This window comes from Leucoraja erinacea, chromosome 19 (assembly GCF_028641065.1).
Source record: "Leucoraja erinacea ecotype New England chromosome 19, Leri_hhj_1, whole genome shotgun sequence".
In the NCBI taxonomy this organism is placed as follows: domain Eukaryota; kingdom Metazoa; phylum Chordata; class Chondrichthyes; order Rajiformes; family Rajidae; genus Leucoraja; species Leucoraja erinaceus.
Genome location: NC_073395.1, coordinates 10010006 through 10037208, shown reverse-complemented (window position 1 = coordinate 10037208; position 27203 = coordinate 10010006). Strand labels below are relative to the sequence as shown.

Here is a 27203-nt window from a genome sequence, read left to right as displayed (position 1 = left end):
CTCTTGTTATTATCTTGGCAGACAAGAGACAAGATGAAAAGCAATGATCATAAAGCTTCCATAATCCTTGGGGTGGAAGTAATTAATACTCAGTTGAAAGTGAATTCAACTGATGAAATATTGTCATCAGTCAATTCAACACCGTTTGATGTAAATCGACTCAATTTCATACATGCACTGATTTAATTTGAATGAAAACTACCTCAAGATGATCATGAGGTAATAATCTGATCACTAATTTACGCAGATTGTAAAATTTAATTAAGTTTATTTGATCCAAAAGATATAATTTAACAGGCATACATTATATTTTAATTGTATTTAACATACAAACCTGCACGTCTTTCGAATGTTGGGGGGGGCATCCGGACAAAACCCACTCGGTCACGGGGAGAAGGTACAAACTCCATACAGACAGCACCCGTAGCCAGGATTGAACCCGGGTCTCTGGCGCTGTATGGCAGCAACTCTTCCACTGCGCCCAAACTCACAAGAGCACATTCAGCCATCTGCAGGGTTTATTCTTGTCTGGTTGAGACACAAAAATAAGTAAAAATGTATTAAATAAATAAAAATAATACATCTGATTAAAACATATTAAAATACCAGTAAGAATAACCCAGGCTTCAAAAGCAGAGTGTTGTAGTGACTCATTGGGACAGGCAGCATGTTTGGGGGACAAAATTGCTGGAGAAACTCAGCGGGTGAGGCAGCATCTATGGAGCGAAGGAAATAGGCAATGTTTCGTTGCCTATTTCATTCGAAACGTCGAAACGTTGCCTATTTCATTCGCTCCATAGATGCTGCCTCACCCGCTGAGTTTCTCCAACATTTTTGTCTCCCTTCGATTTTTCCAGCATCTGCAGTTCCTTCTTAAACATGTTTGGGGGACATGGATAGGTGTTGGCCAATTTATTTCCCCTCTGGGGTAAATAAAGTTCTGTCGTGTGGAATCGTATCATATCGTGAAGTTTTGAATCGGGGCCCTTTTTCAGACTGATTTCAGTAGATGGGAGAAAGCTGGAAGCGAGGTGCGGGCAGCACAAAGCCTGGCTAGTGATAGGTGGATGCATGTGAGGGAGTGAGGGGTGGTTGATTGTCAGATTGGTGGACAGAGGTCAGAGGTGAGAAGGAGACAAAAGGATGTGAGATAAGAAGAGAAGAGGCATCAATGATGAAGCCAGAGGAAAGGATGTAGGAGGAAGAGGATGGGGACTGGGGAAATGTGAATGATCACCTGCACTTATCTTTTTCTATGAACAGAGATTTCATAGCCTGAGCTAAAAACAGGTCGGAAGTAGGATTCTGAAGTAAATACATCTATGATTGAATTGGGAGGAGTAGACTGATACTATCTTATAATTTCTTAGTCATTATAGTTCTGAACACCATAAAACATTTGAAGATAGACACAAAGTGATGGAGTAATTCAGCGGGTCAGGCCGCATCTCTGGAGGAAAAGGAATACTATCTAAATGGCGTCAAGTTGGGAAAAGGGGAAGTACAACGGGATCTGGGGGTCCTTGTTCATCAGTCTATGAAAGTAAGCATGCAGGTACAGCAGGCAGTGAAGAAAGCGAATGGCATTGTGGCGTTTATAACAAGAGGAGTCGAGTATAGGAGCAAAGAGGTCCTTCTGCAGTTGTACAGGGCCCTAGTGAGACCATACCTGGAGCATTGTGTGTAGTTTTGGTCCCCTAATTTGAGGAGGGACATTCTTGCTATTGAGGGAGTGCAACGTAGGTTTACAAGGTTAATTCCCGGGATGGCGGGACTGTCATGTGCTGAGAGAATGGAGCGGCTGGGCTTGTACACTCTGGAGTTTAGAAGGATGAGAGGGGATCTTATTGAAACATATAAGATTGTTAAAGGTTTGGACACGCTAGAGGCAGGAAACATGTTCCCGATGTTGGGGTAGTCCAGAACCAGGGGCCACAGTTTAAGAATAAGGGGTAAGCCATTTAGAACGGAGACGAGGAAACATTTTTTCTCACAGAGAGTGGTGAGACTGTGGAATTCTCTGCCTCAGAGGGCAGTGGAGGCAGGTTCTCTGAATGCTTTCAAGAGAGAGCTAGATAGGGCTCTTAAAGATAGCAGAGTCAGGGGATATGGGGAGAAGGCAGGAACGGGGTACTGATTGGGGATGATCAGCCATGATCACATTGAATGGTGGTGCTGGCTCGAGGAGCCGAATGACCTACTCCTGCACCTACTGTCTATTGTTTATTGAATAGGTGATTTTTCGGGTCGGGACCCTTCTTCCGATAGATGCTTTGAGTCCATCTTCAAACATTTACTTCTTCTGAACAGTCTGGACCGGCAATGTCACCTACCCTTTTCCTCCAGAGATGTTGCCTGACCTGTTGAGTTACTCCAGCACATTGGGTGGTATAAATCAGCATTTGCAGTTCTTTGAATTATACAAAGCATATGAAATTAGTTAGGTGAATTGGCTCCGGTACATTACCACTATGACAGGTGAGCTGTAGCATTGGGTAATGGCAGAGGAGGCTGGAGACAGGGAGTAGATTGGGATGCAAGAGGATTGATGTCGATTGGTACCTGGTGAATGTGGCAGATCAGAAGACCTTTTTTACGTGCTGTACGCCTCTACAAATCTACGACTCAGCAGGTCAGGCAGCACCCGTGGAGGGAGAAACAGAGTTACATTTTCAACTGAAAGGCTCAGGGTCAGAATTTCTTGCTGTTTAGTGCCAGGTCAACTTCCTCACCACAGACGTTAGACCATCACAAATATGTTCATGTGATAGGAACAGAATTAGCCCATTTCGGCCCATTAAGTTACTCTGCCGTTCAATCATGGCTGATCCACCTCTCCCCCGCAAACCTCATTCTCCTTCCCTCTCCCCATAACCCCCGACACCCTTGCTAATCAAAATCTATCTATCTCTGCCTTAAAAATATCCATTGGTTTGACCTCCACAGCCTTCTGTGGCAAATAATTCCACAGTTTCATCACCCTCTGACTAAATAAATGTCTCCTCATCTCCTTCCTCGATTTGTTACTAACACCTATGAGAGAGAAGCAAGTGTCACCAAACTTCTGAATTCTCTGGGGTGGAACCCTCTCCAAGATAGACGTGAAGCTCACCGTTTGACCTGTTTTTACAAAATGTTAAATGGTCAGATCGACATGGATTACAAGACCCACACCAAACCCAAACCAATTAGGAGCAGACGAGGGCATTCGATCCAATTTGTGATTCCAGCTGCAAAGACAGATGTGTACAGCAATTCGTTCTTCCCCCGCACAATTAAAGCATGGAATAATCTCCACCCAACTATAGTTACCCAACCAGATGCGACTAAATTTAAAGTAGCTCTTTCTTCCCAATAACCCTTTCTGGCTTAAGCTCTCCGATTCCGATTCAGATTCAGATTCCGATTCAACTTTAATTGTCATTGTCAGTGTACAGTACAGAGACAACAAAATGCAGTTAGCATCTCCCTGGAAGAGCGACATTGAATATGATTTCAATAAATAAATCTGTATACATGCATACAGTCATAGACTTCTTTTTTCCTGTGGGAGGAGTGTCCGGGGGAGGGGGGGGGAGGGGGTGATTGGCAGTCACCGAGGTACATTGTTGAGTAGTGTGACAGCCGCAGGGAAGAAGCTCCGGCAACGGAGAGACCTGTAGCGGGGGGTAAACAGTCCATGGTTGGGGTGAGAGCAGTCCTTGGCGATGCTGAGCTTGCTTTGGACAGACTCAATGGAGGGGAGCGAGGAACCGGTGATGCGTTGGGCAATTTTCACCACCCTCTGCAGTGCTTTCCGGTCGGAGACAGAGCAGTTGCCATACCATACTGTGATAGAGTTGGTAAGGATGCTCTCGATGGTGCAGCGGTAGAAGTTCACCAGGATCTGAGGAGACAGATGGACCTTCTTCAGTCTCCTCAGGAAGAAGAGACGCTGGTGAGCCTTCTTGACCAGAGTTGAGGTATTGTGGGTCCAATAGAGGTCATCGGAGATGTTGACCCCCAGGAACCTGAAGCTGGAAACACGTTCCATCTCTGTCCCATTGATGTGGATGGGGGTGTGTGTGCTGCCCCTAGACTTCCTGAAGTCTACAATGAACTCCTTGGTCTTCTTGGTCCCTCCACCACCTCCAGTTTAAATCCCATTTGGAATATTTTGGAGGACCAAGAACCAAGAAGGTCCTTTAATTCTGTGGCTATGAATGACCTCTGCTCCTAGACTCTCTCACCAGTGGAAGTATCCTCTCCACGTCCACTCTATCCAGGCCTTTCACTATAATTCATAACCCAGCTTTGAGATGTAACTGATGGAGCATTGAGAGGTCGTGAAACTGAAATGTTAACTCTCTTTCCTAATCCATAGATGCTACCTCTCCTGTTGGCTAATCCCGGTATTTTCTGTGTGGGTTTTTTTTTTTATGAGTATTGGCGAGAGCGCTGTACAATAAATATGTCCTTCAGAAATCGAACTTTATGTTCTGTAGCAGTTTCCCAAAAGACGGGAACAGTGACAATGAAGATAAATAAAACGCACACTTCATGAGCCACAGTTAAATGGCAGACAAAATTCAACCCAAATGTCTGTCGCTTTTACAAATACATCGTTGTAAATATCAGAAAAATAAAATCGTTAATTTAATCCTCCCTGCAAAAGGGTGACGCTGGACTCTGTGGTTGTTAATATTGTTGGAAGTATAGTGTCATATTTCAAAATTAAATGCAATTTTCTAAAAACACCGCTCTCCCCATTCCCACACTGACCTTTCTGCCCTGGGCCTCGTCCATTGTCAGGGTGAGGCCTAATGCAAATTGGAGGAACAGCACCTCATATTTCGCTTGGGCAGCTTACACCCCAGCGGTATAATTTTTGATTTCTCTAACTTCAAGTAACCCTTGCATTCCCTCTCTCTCCAACCCCCCTCCCCCCTCCCTCATCTAAGTCGTACTAGCTTCAAAGTTGAGGTGTTGAGTCTCAGTGTCTGCAACTCATTTTCACCCAGGCCACAGCTAACAATGGCCGGTTTCGTTTATCATCGTTACTTTTTTGCATATCTTTCATTCATTTGTTCTATATCTCTCCATATCACCATCTCCATTTCTCGTTTTCCCTCCGCCCTGGTTCTCAGTCTGAAGGAGGTTCTCAACCCGAAACGTCACCTGTTCCTTTACTCCAGAGATGCTGCCAGACCCGCTGAGTTACTCCAGCTCTTTGAGCCTATCTTCAATAGTATCACTCACCGCTTGTACTTACCTCTCACACGTTCTGATCCACTGCAAACAATAGAACATAGACGTTGAACATAAAAATGGTACAGCTCACGAACAATGTTTGTGCCAAACATGATGCCAAGACAATCTCTCATCTGCCTACACATAATGCATATCCCGCCTCCATTCCCTGCAGTTCCATATGTTTATCCAAACGTCTCTTAAATGCCACTTCAATCTGCTTCAGCATGTTAAATTGGCTTCTGTAAATTGCAAATTGTCCCTAATGTGTAGGATTGAGCCCATGTACGGGGTGGTCACTGGTCAGCATGGATTTGTTGGGCCGAAGGGCCCGTTCCTGCGCTGTATCTCCAAAACAAAAAACTCTGAGGGAGGCAGGAATCCCAAAAGCTCCTGAGATTCCTGCTGGCCATGTGTTCCAGTCTTGTTTCGCAACGTTTAAGAAGCATTTAGACAGGTACATGTTATACAGGGTTTAGAGGGATATGGGCCAAACGCAGGCAGATGGTACAAGTGTAGATGGGGCATGTTGGCCGGTGTGGTCCAAATTGTGCTGAGGGGCCTGTTTCCGCGCTGTACGACTCTATGACTGGATCCAGCTGGATTAAGTCCCTTCTGCATGGGTTTGCTGGTGGACCCCTGGTGGAGAGACTGAGATGCCCCATGAACTCCCTTTAATGATTTGTTTTGCCTTCAGAAGCGTATTCGTTTATTAGCATAGTGTGTGAATGGCAGCTCGGTGAGGGCGGGACGCAGGGCCCATCTGCCTTTGCATGATTGCATTGGCAAGCGTGATCTGATTCAGGGAGGTCGACAGACAGGCAGACTTTGTTCTTTCCACTCCTTCGCTGCATGTGATACTCCTGCTGAGTTATTGTATCAGTATTCAGCAAGTCAAAGGCACATTTGAATTGGCTTTTGACGTACCGGAGGTCAGCATGTCCAAAATGGTGGCGCAGCGGCAGAGTTGCTGCCTCACAGCGCCAGAGACCCGGGTTCGATCCTGATTACGGGAGCTTGTCTGTACGGAGTTTGTACATTCTCCCGGTGACCTGCGTGGGTTTTCTCTGGGATCTCCAATTTTCTCCCACATTCCAAAGCTGTACAGGTTTGTAAGTTAATTGGCTTGATATAATTGTGAAAATGTCCCTAGTGTGTAGGATAGTGTAAGTGTGTGAGGATCGTTGGTCGGTGTGGACTCAGTGGGCCGAAGGGCCTGTTTCCATGCTATATCTCTAAACTAAACTAAACTAAACTAAACTAAATATAAACATTGTTGCCTGAGCTGGACAGTTCATGTTCATAAATTATAGGAGCAGAGTTAGGCCATTCGGCGAATCAGGTCTACTCCGCCATTTATCTCCAAACTAAACTAAACTAAACAATCATGGTTGATCATCTACTGCATCCGCTGCTCTAGATGTCAGCTGATTTACATCGGGGAGACTAAGCGGAGGTTGGGCGATCGTTTCGTCGAACACCTCCGCTCAGTCCGCAATAACCTACCTGAACTCCCGGTGGCTCAGCACTTCAACTCCCCCGCCCATTCCCAATCCGACCTCTCTGTCCTGGGTCTCTTCCATTGCCAGAGTGAGCAATACCGAAAATTGGAAGAACAGCACCTCATATTCCGCCTGGGTTGCTTGCGTCCGGATGGCATGAACGTTGAATTCTCCCAATTTTGCTAGCCCTTGCTGTCTCCTCCCCTTCCTTAACCCTCGAGCTGTCTCCTCCCATCCCCCCGCCCTCGGGCTCCTCCTCCTCCCTTTTTCCTTCCTTCTCCCCCCCCCCCCCCCCATCAGTCTGAAGAAGGGTTTCGGCCCGAAACGTCGCCTATTTCCTTCACTCCATAGATGCTACTGCACCCGCTGAGTTTCTCCAACATTTTTGTGTACCTTCGATCTTCCAGCATCTGCAGTTCCTTCTTGAACAATCATGGTTGGTCTATCTTTCCCTCTCAATCCCATTCTCCTGCCTTCTCTCTATAATCCCAGACACCCGTGCTAATCACAAATCTATCAATCACTACCGTTAAAATATCCATTGACTTATTACAAGTATAGGGTGCAACATAACTTTGAAAATAAATGGTTTCAGGACCTGGTGACGGGTGTGTAAAGATACGAAGTAGGTACATCCCTTTTTATCTTATTTTCATTTTTTTATATCTTCTGTTCTCTTCTTCTCTCTTCCTTTTTCTTTGGCTTTCTTCTTAACTCTTTTTCGTGTTTTACGTTTCTAAGGGTCTCTCTCGATCACTCTTGCACGCACTTACTATTCTATCTAACTCTCTTTGCTTTTCTTCTGTTTAAAGTTTAAAACAAGAAGTGGTACAGGAAATGTATTATGTTCTTTTTGGCTTATATCACTGTAATGTACACTACTTCTAATAACTAAAATATTTTAAAAAAAAAAAAAAATATCCATTGACTTAGCCTCCACAGCCTTCTGTGGCAATGATCTCCACAGATTCACCCCCTGTTCTTGCCGTTGTCAAAAGAGTACAAGCAGTTTTGCACTTTGCAACCTGTCATTGCCACCCAAACACTTAACAGCTGCACTGCACCTTGTCCTGAGTTGACCTCACTTCCACAGACAGATACAAGCTATTATTTGTAGCAGGACTGCCGCACATGCAGAAAGAATATGTGAGAGGATGGAAACTAAAAACTGGTTTGATCCTAATCTCGGGTGGTGCTGTCTGTACGGAGTTTGTACGTTCTCCCTGCGACCACGTGGGTTTTCTCCGATCTCCTCCCACATTCCAAACAGGTACAGGTTTGTCAGAGTGAGGCCCAGCGCAAATTGGAGGAACAGAACCTCATATTTTGTTTGGGTAGTTTACACTCTAGCGGTATGAACATTTACTTTTCTAACTTCAGATAGCCCTTGCTTTCTCTCTCTCTCCATCCCCTCCCCATTCCCAGTTCTCCCACTAGCCTTACTGTCTCCGCCTACATTCTATCTTTGTCCCTCCCCCTCCCCTGACTATCAGTTGGAAGAAGGGTCTCGACCCGAAACGTCGCCCATTCCTGCTCTCCCGAGATGCTGCCTCACCCGCTGAGTTACTCCAGCATTTTGTGCCAACCTTCGATTTAAACCAGCATCTGCAGATAGTCACAAAAAGCTGGAGTAACTCAGAGGGACAGGCAGCATCTCTGGAGAGAAGGAATGGGCGACGTTTCAGGTCAAGGGTCTTCCGAAGGGTCTCGACTCGAAACGTCACCCATTCCTTCTCTCTGCCTGTCCTGCTGAGTTACTCCAGCGTTTTGTGTCTATCCAGATTTGTATGTTAATTGGCTTCAGTAAATTGTCCCTAGTGTGTAGGATAGAACTAGTGTACAGGTGATCGCTGGCCAACATGGACCCGGTGGGCCGAAGGGCCTATTTGCACGCTGTATCTAAACTAAACCTAACTAATCCAAACTAAAATGGAGCAGATTTGCCACTGATCCTCAGGGGCTGGTTTAATGCGTTTTGCCTTCACACCGTGAGAGCAGGCCACTGGCACAATCTGTCTCCTCACTATCAGGACATCATTAAAATTGTATTATCTTCACCACAGGTCTTCGGCAATGAAAATCAAGCCGGCAGAGATATAGATGTGAACATAGTGAATACCAATAAAGGCACTCCACAACTTGCGTACGGGTTACATTCTGTGAACCCTTACCCAAGTTAGATCTTTTACCAAAGTTGGAATCACCATCCCCACCCCCTGCCCACAGTCTGAAGTAGGGTCTCGACCCAAAACATCACCTATTCTCTTTCTCCAGAGATGCTGCCTGACCCGCTGAGTTACTCCAGCATTTTGCGTCTATCTTCGGTGTATTCCAGCAACCGCTGTTTCTCGTGTCGGAAGGAACCGCAGATGCTGGTTTAAACCGAAGATGGACACAAAACGCTGGAGAAACTCAGCGGGACAGGCAGCACCTCTGTCAGACACTTAGTCTCAAGAAGGGTCTCGACCCGAAACGTCACCCATTCCTTCCATCCAGAGATGCTGCCTGTCCCGCTGAATTACACCAGCATTTTGTGTCTATCTGCAGTTGCTCTCAACACAAGATAAATGGAATATCTGTTCTTCTGCCCACCCCGACACTGTGAATGATCAGCCCGCAGTCTGGTTGCAATAAAACTCATCTCAAGCAATTTGTCATGGAGTATGAAGCTCCATCCAGCAACGGTACTAACATCTCACAGCCACTGTAACGCCAAAGCAATTTTGCGCTTCTGAATTCAATATCCTATAGTCAATGTTCAATTCATTGAATCTGTGGATTGTAAATGGAATGGGTGGAGAAAGGACTTTATTAGAGTACTGACCTTTCATGGTTCACGTTGAGCCAAGAAAAATTTAATTAGCGCGAGTTGGCAGATGATTTCAAAATGAATTTTGAACCAGTACATAAATCTAGTTTGCGAAACGTTCTCTCATGTTTGTCTCCTACTGGTCTGTGATCCCTGTGAGATTGTATTAAAAAAAGTGCTTATGAAGTCTGGAAAACAGGCCCTGTCATAGTGGGGATAGACACAAAATGCTGGAGTAACTCAGCGGTATCAAAGATGGACACAAAATGCTGGAGTAACTCAGTGGGACAGGCAGCATCTCTGGAGAAAAGGAAAAGGTGATGTTTTGGGTTGAGACTCTTCTTTGGACTATCATCGTGGGGAATGGCTTTCTTCATTGTTTATAGTAAATCCAGTGATTTCCATCTCACAACAGTGTTCTTTCATTGATTGAAGCCTAACTGGGTATAGAACAGCCATGGGCATGAGTCTGAAGAAGGGCCTCGACCCGAAACGTCACTCATTCCTTTTCTCCAGAGATGATGCCTGTACCGCTGAGTTACTCCAGTTTATTGCATCTATCTTTGGAAATCATCTTGCCTGGCTTAAGAGATTGTGTGTCTCCAGATATTGAATAAATATAATCCCGACTGAAATCCCATTGTAGGACTAAGGAAATAGGGCTTTGGCTAAGCGTGCGTTTAGTTTAGTTTAGTTTAGTTTAGAAATACACCGTGGAAAAAGGCCCTTTGGCCAGCCGAGTCTACACCGACATGCGATCCCTGCACATTAACACTATCCCACACACACTAGGGACAATTTACACGTACACCAAGCCAATTAATTTACAAACCTGGACGTCTTTGGAGTTTGGGAGGAGACCGAAGTTCTCGGACAAAACCCACACGGTCACGGGAAGAACGTACAAGACAGCACCCATAGTCGGGATCGAACCCGGGTCTCCGGCGCTGTAAGGCAGCAACTCTACCGCTGCGCCACCGTGCCACCCATCTGCAGATCTGCATGTTGCCAGTACTCAAGGGCCTGAGCTCAGGGGGAGGTTGAGCAAGCAAGGACTCTATTCCTTGGAGCGCAGGAGGATAAGGGCCAATCCACTATCACCTACTTGATGGGGGTCAAGCATGGGCCGTAAAGGTTGGCTGGAGTTGCCCCATGACAAATCAGTTCCCAAACCCAGCCTACTTTAAGTTTAGTTATATAGTGTGTATAGTATAGTATAGTATAGTATAAGATATAGTGTGGAAACAGGCCCTTCGGCCCACCGAATCCATGCTGACCAGTGATTCCCATGCACTAACAGTATCCTACACACATTAGGACAATCTACAATTTTACCAAGCCAATTAACCTACAAGCCTGTACGTCTGTGGAATGTGGGTGGAAACCGGAGCACCTGGAGAAAACCCACGCATGTCACGGGGAGAACGTACACACTGCGTACAGACAGCCCCCACAGTCAGGATTGAACCTGGGTCCCTGGCGCTGTGTGGCAGCAACTCTACCGCTGCGCCACCGTGCCGCCCTTTAAAGCTTTTCTCAAAGGCTAACGATCTTATGGTGATTCAGACCCGCCAAGACTCATTCAGCAATGCACTCTTAAATAGATTATTATTGATATTATGATACCATTGCTGAGACGGAGAGGAGCACATATCAGCTGATGTTTCACGCTTGCATCAGAGACTATATTTCAAGTATACTTTTGTGACTGTAAGGCCATTTGTTTAGTTTAGTTTATTCTTGTTGCATGTATCGAGGTACGGTGACAATAGCTATTCCAGCCATTGTATAGCTTGCAAAGCTAATATCGCTTTTCCTTGCATGCTATCCAGTCAAAGAAAAGACTGTACATGAATACATACACGCTGTCCACAGTGCACAGATAAAGGATAAGATGATACGCCATTTAGTGCAAAAATAATAACATTGAAGGACGATAACGTCGGATTAAAGACAGTTCAAAGGTCTCCAATGAGGTAGATGGGAGGTCAGGATCGCACTCCAGCTGATTTGAGGACTGTCCAGTTTAGGTTTTTTAATTTAGTTTGGAGACACTGTGCAGAAACAGGCCCTTCGGCCCACCTGGTCCGTGCCGACCAGTGATCCCCGCACATTAACACAATCCTACACCCACGAGGGACATTTTTTACACTTGCCAAGCCAATTAACCTACAAACCTGTACGTCTTTAGAGTGCGGGAGGAAACCGAAGATCTCGGAGAAAACCCACGCAGGTCATGGGGGGAATGCGCAAACTCCGTACAGGCAGCAGCCGTAGTCGGGATCGAACCCGGGTCTTTCTGGAGCTGCAAGTGCTGTAAGGCAGCAACTCTACCGCTGCGCCACTGTGTCGCCCAGGACTGTCTAGTTGCCAAATAACAGCTGGACAGAAACTGTTCCTGTATCTGGAGATGTGCGTTTTCAAGCTTCTATTTGAAAACCGGAGTTCCTACATGAGTAAAAGGCTTTACATGTGCACAAGGTGCATAGGGTCATACAGCGCGAAAACAGGCCCTTCGGCCTAACTTGCCCATGCCGAACAACATGCCCCATTTGCACTAGTCCCTCCTGCTTGCCTTCTTCCCGTCCCTCTAAGCCTGTTGCCTTGTTTTTCCTGAGTTCCTCCTCTTTGCCACATTTATGCAAGAAAGCAAGATGCTGGGGAAGGGGAGTGGTGGGGGGGGGGGGGGGGGGGGGGGGGGGGGGGGGGGCAGGGGGGCAGGGAAGAACCCGGTTTACCAACATCTGACTCCTTGTACTGAGATGGAGCTGCTTCCATTGTGGGTTTGAGGGAGTTACATTATTGCCCCTCGATGTTGGTGAGAAAACTGCAAGAAGAAACTCAAGCCTTCATGATACATTTCACAGTTAAGGTAATGATAAATCTGGATGTTAACCAAATCTACTCTGCCGCTTTCAAGATGAAAGACTGAAAGAGAATAAGGGTGTCAGGGTTTACGGGGAGAAGGCAGGAGAATGGGGTTGAGAGGGAAAGATAGATCAGCCATGATTGAATGTTGGAATAGACATGATGGGCCAAATGGCCTAATTCCTGACCCCTTTTTTCCCTTGAGTAGAAGTGGACAATATATTCACACTTGTAGAAACAGTGCTGGTTTATACCAGAGATAGACACAGAGTGCTGGCGCAACTCAGCGGGTCAGGCAGCATCTCTGGAGAAAATGGATGGGTAACGTTTCAGGTCTGAAGAGGGGTCCCGACCCGAAACATCACCCATCCCTTTTCTCCAGAGCTGCTGTCTGACCCGTCAAGTTACACCAGCGCTTTGTGTCTATCGATTTATTCACATTTGTTTATTTCTCAGCTCCTTTTTGTTTAAAAACAAAATATTTCTTCTTCAAAACTTATTTTTCCAATGTATTTCTGTGCTCCTGCTCTTTAACCACTTGTTACTGAGGGAAGAGGCTGAAAATGTGGGGTTATGCGCTACTGCTCGTTTCTGTTGGCTACGTGCCAACTCTGTGTTATGTGCTGAGTAAGGTGACTGCAGCCTCCCTTCAATGCTAAGTAGGGGCACAGCTCAGCAGAGACCTCAATGAGGCAAGACGCCAACAAGCTCAAAGTCTGAAGAAGGGTCCCGACCCGAGATGTCACCCATCCATTCCCTCCAGAGATGCTGCCTGACCCGCTGAGTTACTCCAGCACTCTGTGGGTCTATCTTTAGCATCAAAAGCTCGCATGCTCTATTTAAAGAGGAGGTGGCAAATGTCGCTCCTAGATGCAGCACAGCAGCACATCCATAATGAATGAGCTTTAGGGAAGAGAGTCTTGTCCATCTCCTGCATATTTCAGCAGCTGATCCAGTTCTGCTTGCACCCTGCACATTCTTCAAGGTATGGTCATCATTTCATTAGTGATGGCAGCAGAATTAGGCCATTCGGCCCATCGCGTCTATTCCACCATTCAATCATGGCTGATCTATCTTTCCCTCTCAAACTCATTCTCCTGCCTTCTCCCTGTAACCTTGGACACCCAAACTAATCAAGAACCCATCAATCTCTGTTTTAAAAATACCAAAGACTTGGCCTTCACAGCCGTCTGTGGCAATGAATTCCACAAATTCACCACCCTCTGATTAAATAAATTCCTCCTCCTCTACTTTCTAAAGGTACGTCCTTTTATTCCTAAGCTATGGCCTCTGGTCCTAGACTCTCCCACTAGTTCGAAGTATCCTCTCCATGTCCACTCCATCCAGGCCTTTTACTATCCAATAAGTTCCCGCATACGAGCACTATCCCACACAAATAGGGAAAATTAAAATTTGTACCAAAGACAATTAAGCAACAAACCTGTACGTCTTTGGAGTGTGGGAAGAAACCGGAGCACCCGGAGAAAAACCCACGAGGTCACGGGCTGAACATACAAAAGCCATACAGACAGCACCCGGAGTCACGATCGAACCTGGGTCTCTGGCGCTGTACGGCAGGCAGCAACTCTACCGCTGCACCACTGTGCCGTCCTATATTCTGTCAAATAAAATTATGGAACGTAAATTCAATCAGGGCATCCAAAATATACGGGCAGCTCGCGGTTCCTGCGTGTTTGATTTACCCGTTTTTGAAACAACGTGCTTGTTTAATTAGTACCAAATCCAAATTTGCGTGTTGCATCTTTGTAATAACACACTCGATTTTCCACCTGTTTAAATGGATATGTTTAGTTTATCTGATATTTAATATGCTCGCTGCATTTCAGGAAGGTAAACATGCCATAAAACACAAGGTGGCTGTATCTGTGTAATGAATATGAATTTTGTATTCCAAATAGTTATGTATATCTTGTATTCTGTGAATTCTGCTGTTATCAGGCAACTGAACCATCCTTCTGCAAACAGAGAGCAGTCCTGAAGTACTATCTACCTCACCGGGGACCCTCAGACTATCTTTGATCGGCTGTTACTAGCTTTACCTTGCACTAAACATTATTCCCTTAGCATGTAAACTGCGAATGGCTCGATTGTAATCATGTAATAATTCCCCGGCTAGTTAGCACGCAACAAAAGCTTTTCACTGTACCTCGGTACACGTGACAATAAACTAAACGGAATAAATCAAACTGAACTCTATATCTTGTATTTGTATTGCATCTGTATTTAAATCTTGGTAGTTTTGGGTTTATGGCATTGCAATTATCCTAATATAATCGAACGTTTTGCCTTTTATTGAAAAAAATCTGGCACCATTGAGATAATAATCTGCTTCCTAGTTCTTGCTGCCAAAGTGGATAACCTCACATCTAGCTACATTATATTGCATCTGCCCACTCACTCAACCTGTCAAGTCACCCTGCAACCTCCTAGCATCCTCTTCGCAGTTCACACTGCCACCCAGCTTTGTGTCATCTGCAAGCTTGCTAGTGTTACTTTTAATACTATCATCTAAATTATTAATATATATTGTGAATAGTTGCGGCCCCAGCACCGAGCCTTGCAGCACTCCACTCACCACTGACTGCCATTCTGACAGGGACCCGTTTATTCCCACTCTTTGTTTCCTGTCTGCCAACCAATTCTCTATCCATGTCAACACCCTACCCCCAATACCATGTGCTCTAATTTTGCCCACTAATCTCCTGTGTGGGAGGCTGTGTGGGAGGCTTATCAAAGGCTTTCTGAAAGTCCAGATACACTACATCCACTGGCTCTCCTTCATCCATTTTACTTGTCACATCCTCAAAAAATTCCAGAAGATTAGTCAAGCAGGATTTCCCCTTCATATATATCCATGCTGACTTGGACAAATCCTTTTAGTGCTATCCAAATGTGCCGCTATAACTTCTTTAATAATTGACTCCAGCATCCTCCCCACCTCCGATGTCAGGCTAACTGGTCTATAATTCCCCGTTTTCTCTCTTGCTCCTTTCTTGAAAAGTGGGATAACATTAGCTACCCTCCAATCCACAGGAACTGATCCTGAATCTATAGAACATTAGGAAATGCGTCATTGATTTCTAGAGCCACTGATGCAGACCATCAGGCCCTGGGGATTTATCAGCCTTCAGTCCCATTAGTCTAACCAATACTATTTCTCGCCTAATGCAAATACCTTTCATTTCCTCTCTCTCCCTAGATCTTCTGTCCTCTAGCACATCTGGGAGATTGTTTCTGTCCTCTTTTGTGACTCCTTCAACTCTGTTGCCATTTTCTTGTTCCCCATAATAATTTCATCTGTTCCTGCCTTCAAGGGACCCACATTTGTCTTTATTAATCTTTTTTTCTGAACATATCTAAAGAAGCTTTTAATATCCTTCTTTATATTCTTGGCGAGCTTACTCGTGTACTTCATCTTTTCACCCCGTATTGCCCTTTTTGTTACCTTGTGTTGTCCTTTCAAAGTTTCCCAATCCTCTGGCTTCCCGCTACTCTACGCTATGTTATACACCATTTCTTTTAGTTTTATTCCGTCCCTAACTCCCCTTGTCAGCCACGGTTGCCTCTTACTCCCCTTGGAATCTTTCTTAATTCTTCTTCAGACTGAGAGTCAGGGGAAAGGCAAACAAGAGATATAGACGGTGATGTAGAGAGATACAGAACAAATGAATGAAAGATTTGCAGAAGAATAACAATGACAAAGGAAACAGGCCATTGTTAGCCGTTTGCTAGGTGAGAACGAAAAGCTGGTGTGACCTGGGTAGGGAAGGATGGAGAGAGAGGGAATGCAGAGGTTACCTGAAGTTAGAGAAATAAACGTTCATACCACTGGGTTGTAAGTTGCCCAAGCGAAATATGAGATGCTGTTCCTCCAATTTGCGTTTGGCCTCACTCTGACAATGAAGGAGACCCCGGACAGATAGGTCAGTGTGAGAATGGGAAGGAGAATTAAAGTGTTTGGCAACTGGGAGATCAGGTAGGTCCAGGCTGACTGAGAGAAGGTGTTTCGTGAAACGATCGCCCATTTAGTATGTATTGGTCCAATCAATAAGGGTCAGGATAGATTGGCAACCATGAATTACATCAACATATTAATATACATGATTAACAACTGCAGCGGCTTTGGATGGCTTGATTAATATGAGACGTTTTTTGTTCTTCCTTCCCCCTAGGTACTGTTTGTATTGCCCAATCGCTGAAAATCCCTCGCGAGCCGAGACAGGGAGAATTTGACAAGATTATAAAACGCTTGCTGGAAACGCCTAACGCTCGTGGGATCATTATATTCGCAAATGAAGATGATATCAGGTGCGCATTCTTTATATAAATTGTAGCCATGTTGATAGTGTTTGATAGTCTGGAGATGAGCCCCTGTCCCACAACGTCTCCCATCCATGTTCTCCGGAGTTGCTTAGGAAGGAACTGCACGTGCTGGTTTACACTGAAGATAGTCACAAAATGCTGACATTTCCACGAAAGGCCACACAGTGGTGGAGTAGCTCAGGCAGCATCTCTGAGCTCTGAAGAAGGGTCTCGATCCGAAACGTCACCTATCATGTTTCTCCAGGCGATGCTGCCAGACGCACTGAGTTACTCCAGCATTTTGTGTCCTTTCTCCAGAGATGCTGCCTGACAACACTGAGCTACTCCAGCATTCTGTGTCCTTTCTTGATCGTGTATAGTTAGACTCCTGAGAAAGCAAAGTCCAAACGTATGCAAAACCTACAGTGGCGATGCGGAGGAATTTCATTAGGCAGACGGCTGCAGAGGTCAAGTCAATGGATATTTTTAACACGGAGATTGACAGATTCTTGATTGGTAAGGGTGTCAAGAGTTATACGGAGAAGGCAGGTGAATGAGGTTGACAGCGAAAGATAGATCAGCTATGTTTGAATGGCGTAATTCTCCTCCTATGACTTACGAACTGCGGTACATTGGTACAGTGGCGCATCACGCTAGAGTTGCTGCCTCACATCCCCAGAGACCAGGGTTTGATCCCGACTAGGGGTGCTGTCTGTAGGGAGTTTGCATGTTCTCCCCGTGACCGCGTGCTCCTCCGGGTGCTCCGGTTTCCTCCCACATTCCAAGAACGTACAGGTTTGTTGGTCAATTTGACTTTGTTAAAATTTGTAAATCATCCCCGGTGGGTAGCGCAGCGTAAGTATACGGGGATCACTGGTTGGCGCGGACTCGGCGCGCCGCGGGGCATGTTTCCGCGCTTTATCTCCAAACTAAACTAAACTTAGGAGAATCTTCAGCCGTCTTATTGTCCGTCTCGATGAGATTGAAGATTTCAGTCAGAGTTTTGGAAATATTGGAATTGAGCAAAGCAGTTCAAAGGAAATTGATTTGAAATCGCCACGTATTTTCCTGAGCAGCGCAGGGGATTATAACGCAATTACATATCTGACGTTACCTCAATCCTCTGGGAAATAAAGCGGGATTTCACACGCTTACAGATGCAATAGGTCAGAAACTAACAGACGACGAGGTAGAGAGTGACTGGAGGCGCGGGCAGATGGGATGATTTGCTGTAGATCCAATAGAGTCATAGAGTCATACAGCATTGAAACAGGCCCTTCAGCCCAACTTGTCCACACCGACCAACATGTCCCATCTACGCTAGTCCCACCTACCTGCCTTCGGCCCATATCCCTCCAAACCTGTCCTATCCATGTACCTGTCCAACTGTTTCTTAAACGTTGCAAAAGTCCCTGCCTCAACTACCTCCTCTGGCAGCTCGTTCCATACACCCACCACCCTTTGTGTGGAGAAAGTTACCCCTCAGATTCCTATTAAATCTTTTCCCCTTCACCTTCAACCCATGTCCGCTGATTCTCGATTCACCTACTCTGGGCAAGAGACTCTGTGACTCTACCCCATCTATTCCCCCTCATGATTTTGTACACCTCTATAAAATCGCCCTTCATCCCCCTGCGCTCCAAGGAGTAGAGACTCAGGCCACTTAAGCTCTGCCAATAGCTCAGACCCTCGAGTCCTGGCAACGTCCTCGCCAATCTTCTCTGCACCCTCTTCCAACTTGACAACTCATTTCCTGTAACACGGTACTCTAAAATGCGGCCTCCCCCGACGTCGTGTATAACTGCAACATTAGAGAAGATTAGAGCATCAACAAAGAGATGAGTTCTTGCTGAGATATGAGCAGCCTTCAAACAGATGGGGTTTTTTTTTTCCCTGCTGCTTTTGGCCTGTCAAAGTGATTGTTTGAATAGTTTGCACTATTTGCCCTTCGGTGGAGGGGTGGAGAGGAGGAGGGAATGAGTTGGAAAGACTGGCGTTGTTTCACTGTGCAACAATTAACCACTGCCGCCCTCCCCAATCGACTTTCTGCTCTCCCCCCACCCCCCCTCCTTCCTACACAGCCGTCTACTGGAAGCCACCAGAAGATCTAATCAGACGAAGCACTTCCTCTGGGTCGGCTCAGACAGCTGGGGTTCAAAGGTCGCCCCGGTTCACCTTCATGAAGAGGTCGCTGAAGGGGCCGTGACCATCCTGCCAAAGAGAGCCTCGATTGAAGGTAGGATTCCTGGTGATGCCGCTCCCTGGTTCAACCAGCTCCTGGTGACTCCTGGCTGGAATTCATTCATACGTGACCACGCACAACGTGAGATGGCCAAACTATTCTTCTCAGGGTTGAAAAGGTCATAAAGTTTGTAAGTTCAAGGTTTCAAGGTCAGTGTATTGTCACATGCACCAGTTAAGGTTCAGTGAAATTCATAGGTGAATGGGGCCCATCAAGTCTACTCCACCATTCATTCCTGGTTGATCTATCTCTCCTTCCTAACCCCATTCTCCTGCCTTCTCCCCATAATAACCACTGACTCCTGTACTAATCAAGAATCTAGCTATCTGCCTTAAAAATATCCAGTGACATTGGCCTGCACAGCCCACTGTGGCAATGAATTCCATAGATTCACCACCGACTAAAGACATTTCTCCTCATCTCCTTCCTAAAGGAACTTCCTTTAATTCTGAGGCTATGTCCTCTGGTGGTAAACTCATCCACAAGTGGAAACATCCTCTCCACGTTCTCTCTCGATCCAGGCCTTTCACAGTCATTGAGCATAGAAACAGGCCCTTCGGCCCAACTTGCCCATGCTGGCCAACATGACTCTAGCAGCGAGTTTGAACCGGCCCGTTCGCGGAGCACGGTTGAGCCGCGGGGTTTACCATCACCCGGTGGGGTCACAACATCTGGAGCCTGGATCGCCTCGGCGCAGAGGGAGAACAATGAGGGAAGAGACAGAGACTTTAAGATTTTGCCTTCTACCACAGTGAGGAGGTGTTTGGTGAACTCACTGTGGTGGATGTTAAATTTGTGTTGATTGTGTGTTTTTGTCATTTTTTATTATATGTATGACTGCAGGGAAACGAAATTTCGTTCAGACTGAAAGGTCTGAATAACAATAAACGAATCTAATCTAATCTAATCTAGTCGCATTTGCCCACGCTTGGCCCACACCCCTCTCAACCCATCCCACCCATTTACCTATCCAAATGTCTTAAATTGGACGATAATCCTAGCCTCAACTTCCTCCTCTGGCAGCTCGTTCCATATACCCAACACCCTTTGTGAAAAACGATACCACTCGGGTTCCCAATTAAAAGTTTCCAGAAATTATTCAGGATAATCAGCATTGAGTGAAATTGGCTGGGGGTTACGTTGCTTTCTGTGCTCTACTTGCTGTCAAAGCCACAGTGGTAGTAGGTTTTTCTGCACTGTTCTACATGGCTAAAACTGCCAGGACCCCGGCCACTCCCTTGTCTCCCCTCTTCCATCACGCAAGAGGTACAGGTATGAAAATGCACACCTCCAGATTCAGGGACATCCTTCCCAGCTGTTATTATGCAACTGAACCATCCTACCAACAACTAGAGATCAGTCCTGAGCTGCTATTTCTACCCCATTGGAGACCCTCGACCTATCTGTAATCAGGCTTAAGCAGACGTTATCTTGCACTAAACATTATTCCCTTTGTCATGTATCTGTGCAACGTGGATGGTTCGATTGTAATCAATTGAAATCTTGAATGAAATCTCAGCTGACTGGTTAGCACGCAACAAAAGCATTTTTCATTGTACCTGTGACAATAAACTAAACTAAACTAAACTAAGTGTTTACATTTCAGTGGGTTTCTGTTTGGAAAAAAAATGTTTGAGAGCTCAGAAAGGAAAGAAGTGACAATACAGCCTCAACTTTCCTGTTAGTGAAGGTGTGATCCACACTTTACCATGGGTGTGTTCCTGATAGTTGGTGACGGTCTGTGCATGTCACGGTGCACGATATGGAAGCGGCATTGTGGCACCGCAGGTGGTGCAGCCAGCGCGCAAATCGCAGGATTCGGGCTCAAATGTGACCTTGGGTGCTGTCACAATGCAGCGCAGCGTGGTTTGGGAACTGCTCCAACCAAGACCACAGGAAATTGCAGAGAATTGTGGACGCAGCCCAGACCAACACAAACCAACCTCCATTCCACGGTAGAAGGGCCTTGACCCGAACTGTCACCTATTCCTTTTCCCCAGAGATGATATATATATATGTGTGTGTGTGTGTGTGTGTGTGTGTGTGTGTGTGTGTGTGTGTGTGTGTGTGTGTGTGTGTGTGTGTGTGTGTGTGTGTGTGTGTGTGTGTGTGTGTGTGTGTGTGTGTGTGTGTGGGTGTGTGTGTGTGTGTGTGTGTGTGTGTGTGTGTGTGCGTGTCTGTGTGTGGTATATACACACGCGCATATATATATATATATATTTGTGTATACAGTACACACACACATATATATTTATATAGTTATATATACACATGTATAATATATACACACGCATACATACGCATGTGTAGTGTGTGTATTTATTATATATGTGTGTATATATATATATATATAACTATATAAAAATATATATATGAGTGTGTACATATTATATATCTATATGTGGGTATGTGTAGATACACACACACTGAACATTTTTTTCTCTCTTGTTTATTATATTGTTTGCAGTGTACGATGTTTACATATTCTGTTGTGCTGCTGCAAGTGTGAATGTCATTGTTCTCTCTGCAACATATCACAGTGAAACTCCTGACTCTCTGATCTGAGACCTGACAGACTCTGGCCAATGGACATCCTCCTCAGGAAACACGGCTGAGTTATTTATTTTCTTGCCCCTCCAGGCTTCGACAGGTACTTCAGAAGCCGCACGTTGGAGAACAACAGGAGAAATGTCTGGTTTGCTGAGTTCTGGGAGGAGAACTTCAATTGCAAACTGAGCTGGCACGGGAAGCGGAACAGCAAGATCAAGAAATGCACAGGTAAATCAATGTTTTTTTTTATTTTCAAAAATACCTATGGATGACAAACACTCTTCATTGATATTGACCAGATGTCAGCGCAAGGCATTATCCAAGGCTGGTCATTGTGTGATATTGATGAATAGTTTCAAAGTTTCACTCTTGGCATGGTTCCTGTCTGTTGCCTGCCTGACGTTACCAAACAAGATCGACACAAAATGCTGGAGTTGTGCCCCCGTCCTACTTAGGAAACCTGAACGGAAATCTCTGGAGACTTTGTGCCCCACCCAAGGTTTCCTTGCAGTTCCCGGAGGTTTTTGCCAGTCTCCCTACCTGCTTCCACTACCCGCAACCTCCGGCAACCACCTGCAACCTCCTGGAACCGCACGGAAACCTTGGGTGGGGCACAAAGTCTCCAGAGGTTTCTGTTCAGGTTTCCTAAGTGGGACAGGGGCATAACTCAGCGGGACAGGAAGCATCTCTGGAGAGAAGGAATGGGTGACGTTTCAGGTCAAGACCCTTCATTACATTGCAGATGGTGAATGGTTTTCTGAATCGTTGTGTGTAGAGCTAATCATTGCTGATGAACTAAGTTTATGAGTTCATAAGTTCAGAGGTTTTTGGAGCACAATTGAGCCATTCGGCCCCATCAAGCCTACTACGCCATTCAATCAAGGCCAATCTATCTTTCCCCCTCAACCTCATTCTCCTGCCTTCTCCCCATAACCTTTGAGACCTGTGCTAATCAAGAATCTGTCAATCCCCGCCGTAAAAATATCCAGTAACCTGGCCTCCCCAGCCTTCTGTGGCAATGAATGCTGACTGAAAAAATTCCTCCTCATCTCCTTTCTAAAGGTATGTCCTTTTATTCTGAGGCTGCGGCCTCCAGTCCGAGACTCTCCCACAAGTGGAAACATCCTCTCCACATCCACTCACTCCAGGCCTTTCACTATTTGATAAGTTTCAATGAGACCCCTCCTCAACTAGTAACTGTCTCTGCAATACAGCCATTCTACTGATATCACCAGCCCAGATTAACCCACCGTTCTTGACATGGAGGGGACTCGGTGGTGCCTTTGACTGACTGGGAAAAGGAATTGGACCTGTTGTAATTGTACTTGTGTAAGAAAACTATCTCCTGGCATGTTGGCATGTTTGCTGCAAGTGAACAGCAGATAGGATTGCATTCTAATCATTGGAATTGGGAATAGAGTTATATTTTGGTGAATGCACTGCATCTGATCTTGGGATGTTGGGAAAGGAACATTAATGATGCAATTTGAGCACGGCTGAACTATGAACTCTGCCTGAAGCCACAACGCTCCGCGGCAGCGACTGTCATCCTCGTTTGCGTTGGGTGACTTCCATTGACCTTGGTGTTGGTATCCGAGTTGGTCAAATGCCACCTTGTTGCCAAGCCCAGCTGTTGCCCAATTGCTGCTATTTGGTGGGTCGGTGTCTCAGAGCCCGGAGCTGAGTGTTTCTGGTCAAGCCACACCATGTAGGGTGAATTGCATTCGAGCCATCAAGCAAGTGTGGGGGGCAGAAGCCCCGATGCCAGTAATGATTGTGTTGTCCTGCTCACACCGCCCCACTCGGTTCTGCTCACCTCATTACAGAGATGACGTGGAGGCGTTGCTCAGGGGCGCTGAGGAGGTTTACCAGAAGGCTGCCTTGATTAGGGCACGGCATCTGTGAAGGAGAGATCTGCGAAACCTGGATAGTTTTCTCTGGAACGTCAGAGGTTGAGGGGAGACCTAATGGAAGTGTGTAAAATTATGAGGGGCTCAGCTAGGGGTAGATAATCAGGATCTTTTTCCCCAGGTGAACATGTCAAAGACTGGAGGGCATAGCTTTATGGTGAGAGGAGCCCCCCCCCCTTTTCCATGGTTACATCCGTGCCCGGGGGATACTTGAAATAGACTAAGCGCTGGGGGATTTCCAGGACCGCTGGGCACTGCGGGGGTGGGGGAGGGGAAGGGGGGGGGGGGGGGGGGGGGGGGGGGATGATGCATCCTTAATAACATTGTATAATAGTTTATTTTGCATATTTCTTTGACTTGTGTTATGGTGGTGGGTTTTGTTTTGATTTATTTTGCACTGTACATCTTATTGTAAATAACCGATTAAATTTTGTTAAAATCCCCCCAAAAAAACGGTTCGAGGGGCAAACATTAAAGGAGACGTGTGGGGCAAGTTGTTTTACACAGAGGGTAGTGGGTGCCCGGAGTGTGTTGCTTGAGGTGGTGATGGAGGCAGATGAGATTCAGGGAAGATTTACAAGGATGTTGCCAGGACTAGAGGGTGTGAGCTATAGGGAGAGGTTGAGTTGGCTGGGACTCTATTCCTTGGAGCTCAGGAGGATGAAGGATGATCTTGTAGAAGTGTACAAAATCATGAGAGGATTAGATCCGGCAGAGTCTCTTGCACAGAGTTGGGGAATCTAGGACCAGAGGACATACTTCAAGGTGAAGGGGAAAATATTTAGTTGGGCCGAAGGGCCTGCTTCCACTCTATGACTCTATTAGTTGATCTTGGCATTGTGTTTGGCACAGACATAGTGGGCCGAAGGGCCTGGCCTGGTGCTGTACTGTACCATGATCATCAATACCCTCGCAATCTTTGCCCTTTTACCTCAAACATATAACTGTGTCATCACGGGCACCACATTCGTGATTTACCCGCCCAATCGGGATATTTTGTGTATATACCTGAATTGAACGGCAGCCAATTCCTTGCCGTCTACTGAAACAGCACAAACAGTCCCGGCTGGGTGCCTGAAAGTTCATGTTCATCGTAGGCTGCCAACATTGCCTTTGCAACATTTGCAGAGAGACCTTGAGCAACATCTTGTCTTTGAAGATTCTCATGAAATGAATAAACAACAAATGTTGTGTAGGGACTGAGTGCGCTGGAGTTGGGAAGACTGAAGTCCGTAGAGCGTTGAGGTTTCGACAGCGTGTTGGCATGGATTGAAGTTTAGATTAGTGATACCACGTGGAACCAGGCTCTCCTGCCCACTGTATCTGCGCCGACCAGTTCCATATTTGACCAGTTTTGCATCCGACACGCTGGGGGCAATTCACAGAAGTCAATGAACCTAAAAACCTGCACGTCATTGTAATGTGTGGAGGAAATCACCCGGAGAAAACCCACGCTGTCACTGGAAGAACGTACAAACTCCGTACAGACAGCGCCAGTGATCAGGATCGAACTCAGGTCTCTGGCGCTGTAAGGCAGCAACTCTACCGCTGCACCACCTTAATTGGGAGTTCAGCATTGGACCTCAAGTACAGTGAGGTACTGTACAATGGAAATCTTACTTTCAGTTGCATTACAGGCACATAGACTCAGACATACGTATTAAAAAATAATTTAAAAAACACAAAATGTTGGAATAACAAGTAACTTGTTCTCCAGGGATGTTGCCTGACCCGCTGAGTTACTCCAGCTTTTTGTGCCTATTTTTGTAGACCAGCATCCGCAGTTCCTCGTTTCTACGTACTAAAAAATAAATTATACTAGACCAAGTGCAGACCCGTTGGGTCTGCTCCCCCAATGGTGTGATTCCCCCAACCCAATATTCCACCATGCACCCATCTCCTCCAATGGAACTGAAGCCATTGCCAAATGTAAGTTTCCAGCACTCCCCTGCCTCCCTCAATTGCACCTCCCCTGCCTGCTGCAGCAGTGAAAAGTTCAGTGTTCCTGTCTTGCAACTTTGTTTCGAAGTGTGTTGGAAGCTGATAGGAAGGAGCAGCCGTCAACGAATCAAAAGGCAGGAAGGGATCCGTACTGCAGGCGGACGTCGGATGGATTTGAGTTTTATATATTAATAGATAGATATAAATTACTCACAAAATTCTGTAAGAACTCTCTAATTGTTGACAGGAATGTTCACAACCGAAGATTTTAAGTGAAGAAAAATGACCATGAAATGGTCATTGTTCATAAGTTTATAAATTCTAGGAGTAGAATTAGGCCATTCGGCCCATCAAGTCCACTCTGCCATTCAATCATGGGTAATCTATCTTTCCCTCTCAACCCCATTCTCCTGCCTACTCCCTATAACCCTTGACACCCTCACTAATCAAAAATCAGAAAGGTATGTTTTTTTTTCCCTGAGGCTCTGGCCACTGGACCTAGACTCTCTCACTAGTGGAAACATGCTCTCCACATTTACCCTCTTCAGTCCTTTCACTATTCGGTTAGTTTCCATGAAGAGCCCCCTCATCTTTCTGAACTCCAGCGAGTACAGGCCTAGTGCTGTCGAACGCTCATCATATGTTAACCCTATCAGTGTTGGGATCATTCTCATAAACCTCCTCTGGTCCCTCTCCAACCCCCGCAGATCAATCCCTGACTCCCCTGGCTCTTAGTCTGAAGTAGGGTCCAGACCCAAAACATCACCTGTACCCGCTGAGTTTCTCCAGCTTTTTTGTTTATCTTCGATTTTCCAGCATCTGCAATTCCTTCTTATTTCCTTCGCTCCATAGATGCTGCTGCACCCGCTGAGTTTCTCCAGCTTTTTTGTGTACCTTCGATTTTCCAGCATCTGCAGTTCCTTCTTAAACACTTAAAGCATCATCTATTCCTTTTCTCCAGAAATGCTACCCGACCCTACTGAATTACTCCAGCATTTTGTGTCTATCTTCGGTTTAAACCAGCAGTTCCTTCCTCCACATCCTCCCTGTTGTCTTTTAATCTGGCATCAAGTTGATTATAATCGGGTGACAATTGAATTTCCATGGTGGAACCGTTTGTACTCAATTAGCGAGTGGGAAGGGATTCAAATGTGAAACTGTGCAATGTTTGGAACAAGTGTGTTGCTGTTCTCTGCAGGAACCATTTTTCACATTTCACTATTATCTTAATAGTTTAATTTGTGGGTCTGAGTCTTTTTTCACAGGTTTTCATTGAATCCTTAATCTGCAAAATGTTTTCTGTCAAACCAGACCTTTTTTGGAAATAGAACTGCAGATGCTGGTTTATACCAAAGATAGACAAAAAAAATGTTGGAGTAACTCAACGGGTCAGGCAGCAGCTGTGGAGAAAATGAATAGGTGCCGTTTTATGGTTGAGAACCTTCTTCAGACTGAGAGAGGGAAACTCAATGTATGAATAGTTACAAAGAACAAATGAACAAAAGGTACGAAAAGAACAAATCAAAGCCAGCAACGATGATCTAGGAAAGGTGGAGCCCACAAAGGTCCATTGTTGGCTGTGGAGAAGGTGATAACGAGTCGGATACAAACAGTGAAACTAGCAGGATGACTATGGTGGAGGAGGGACAGAGAGAGAGAGAGAGGGATGCAAGTTAGAGAAATCAATATTCATACCGCTGGGTTGTAAGCTGCCCAAGCAAAATATGAGGTGCTGTTCCTTGAAATTTGCATACGGCCTCACTGACAGTGGAGGAAGCCTAGGACAGAAAAGTCAGTGTGGGAATGGGAAGGGGAGTTAAACTGGGAGA

The 27203-nt window shown here is 45.8% G+C and overlaps 1 protein-coding gene across 1 annotated transcript in view; it reads left to right on the top strand.

Moving 5' to 3' along the window:
• The window catches only part of LOC129706196 (metabotropic glutamate receptor 8-like), a 255676-nt gene that overhangs the window by 136731 nt on the left and 91742 nt on the right, over positions 1-27203 (top strand). The window contains exons 3-5 of the mRNA XM_055650257.1: positions 16602-16737; positions 18813-18967; positions 21614-21751. Coding sequence (XP_055506232.1) covers positions 16602-16737; positions 18813-18967; positions 21614-21751 — 429 coding nt within the window. The remainder of the gene's footprint in view (positions 1-16601; positions 16738-18812; positions 18968-21613; positions 21752-27203) is intronic.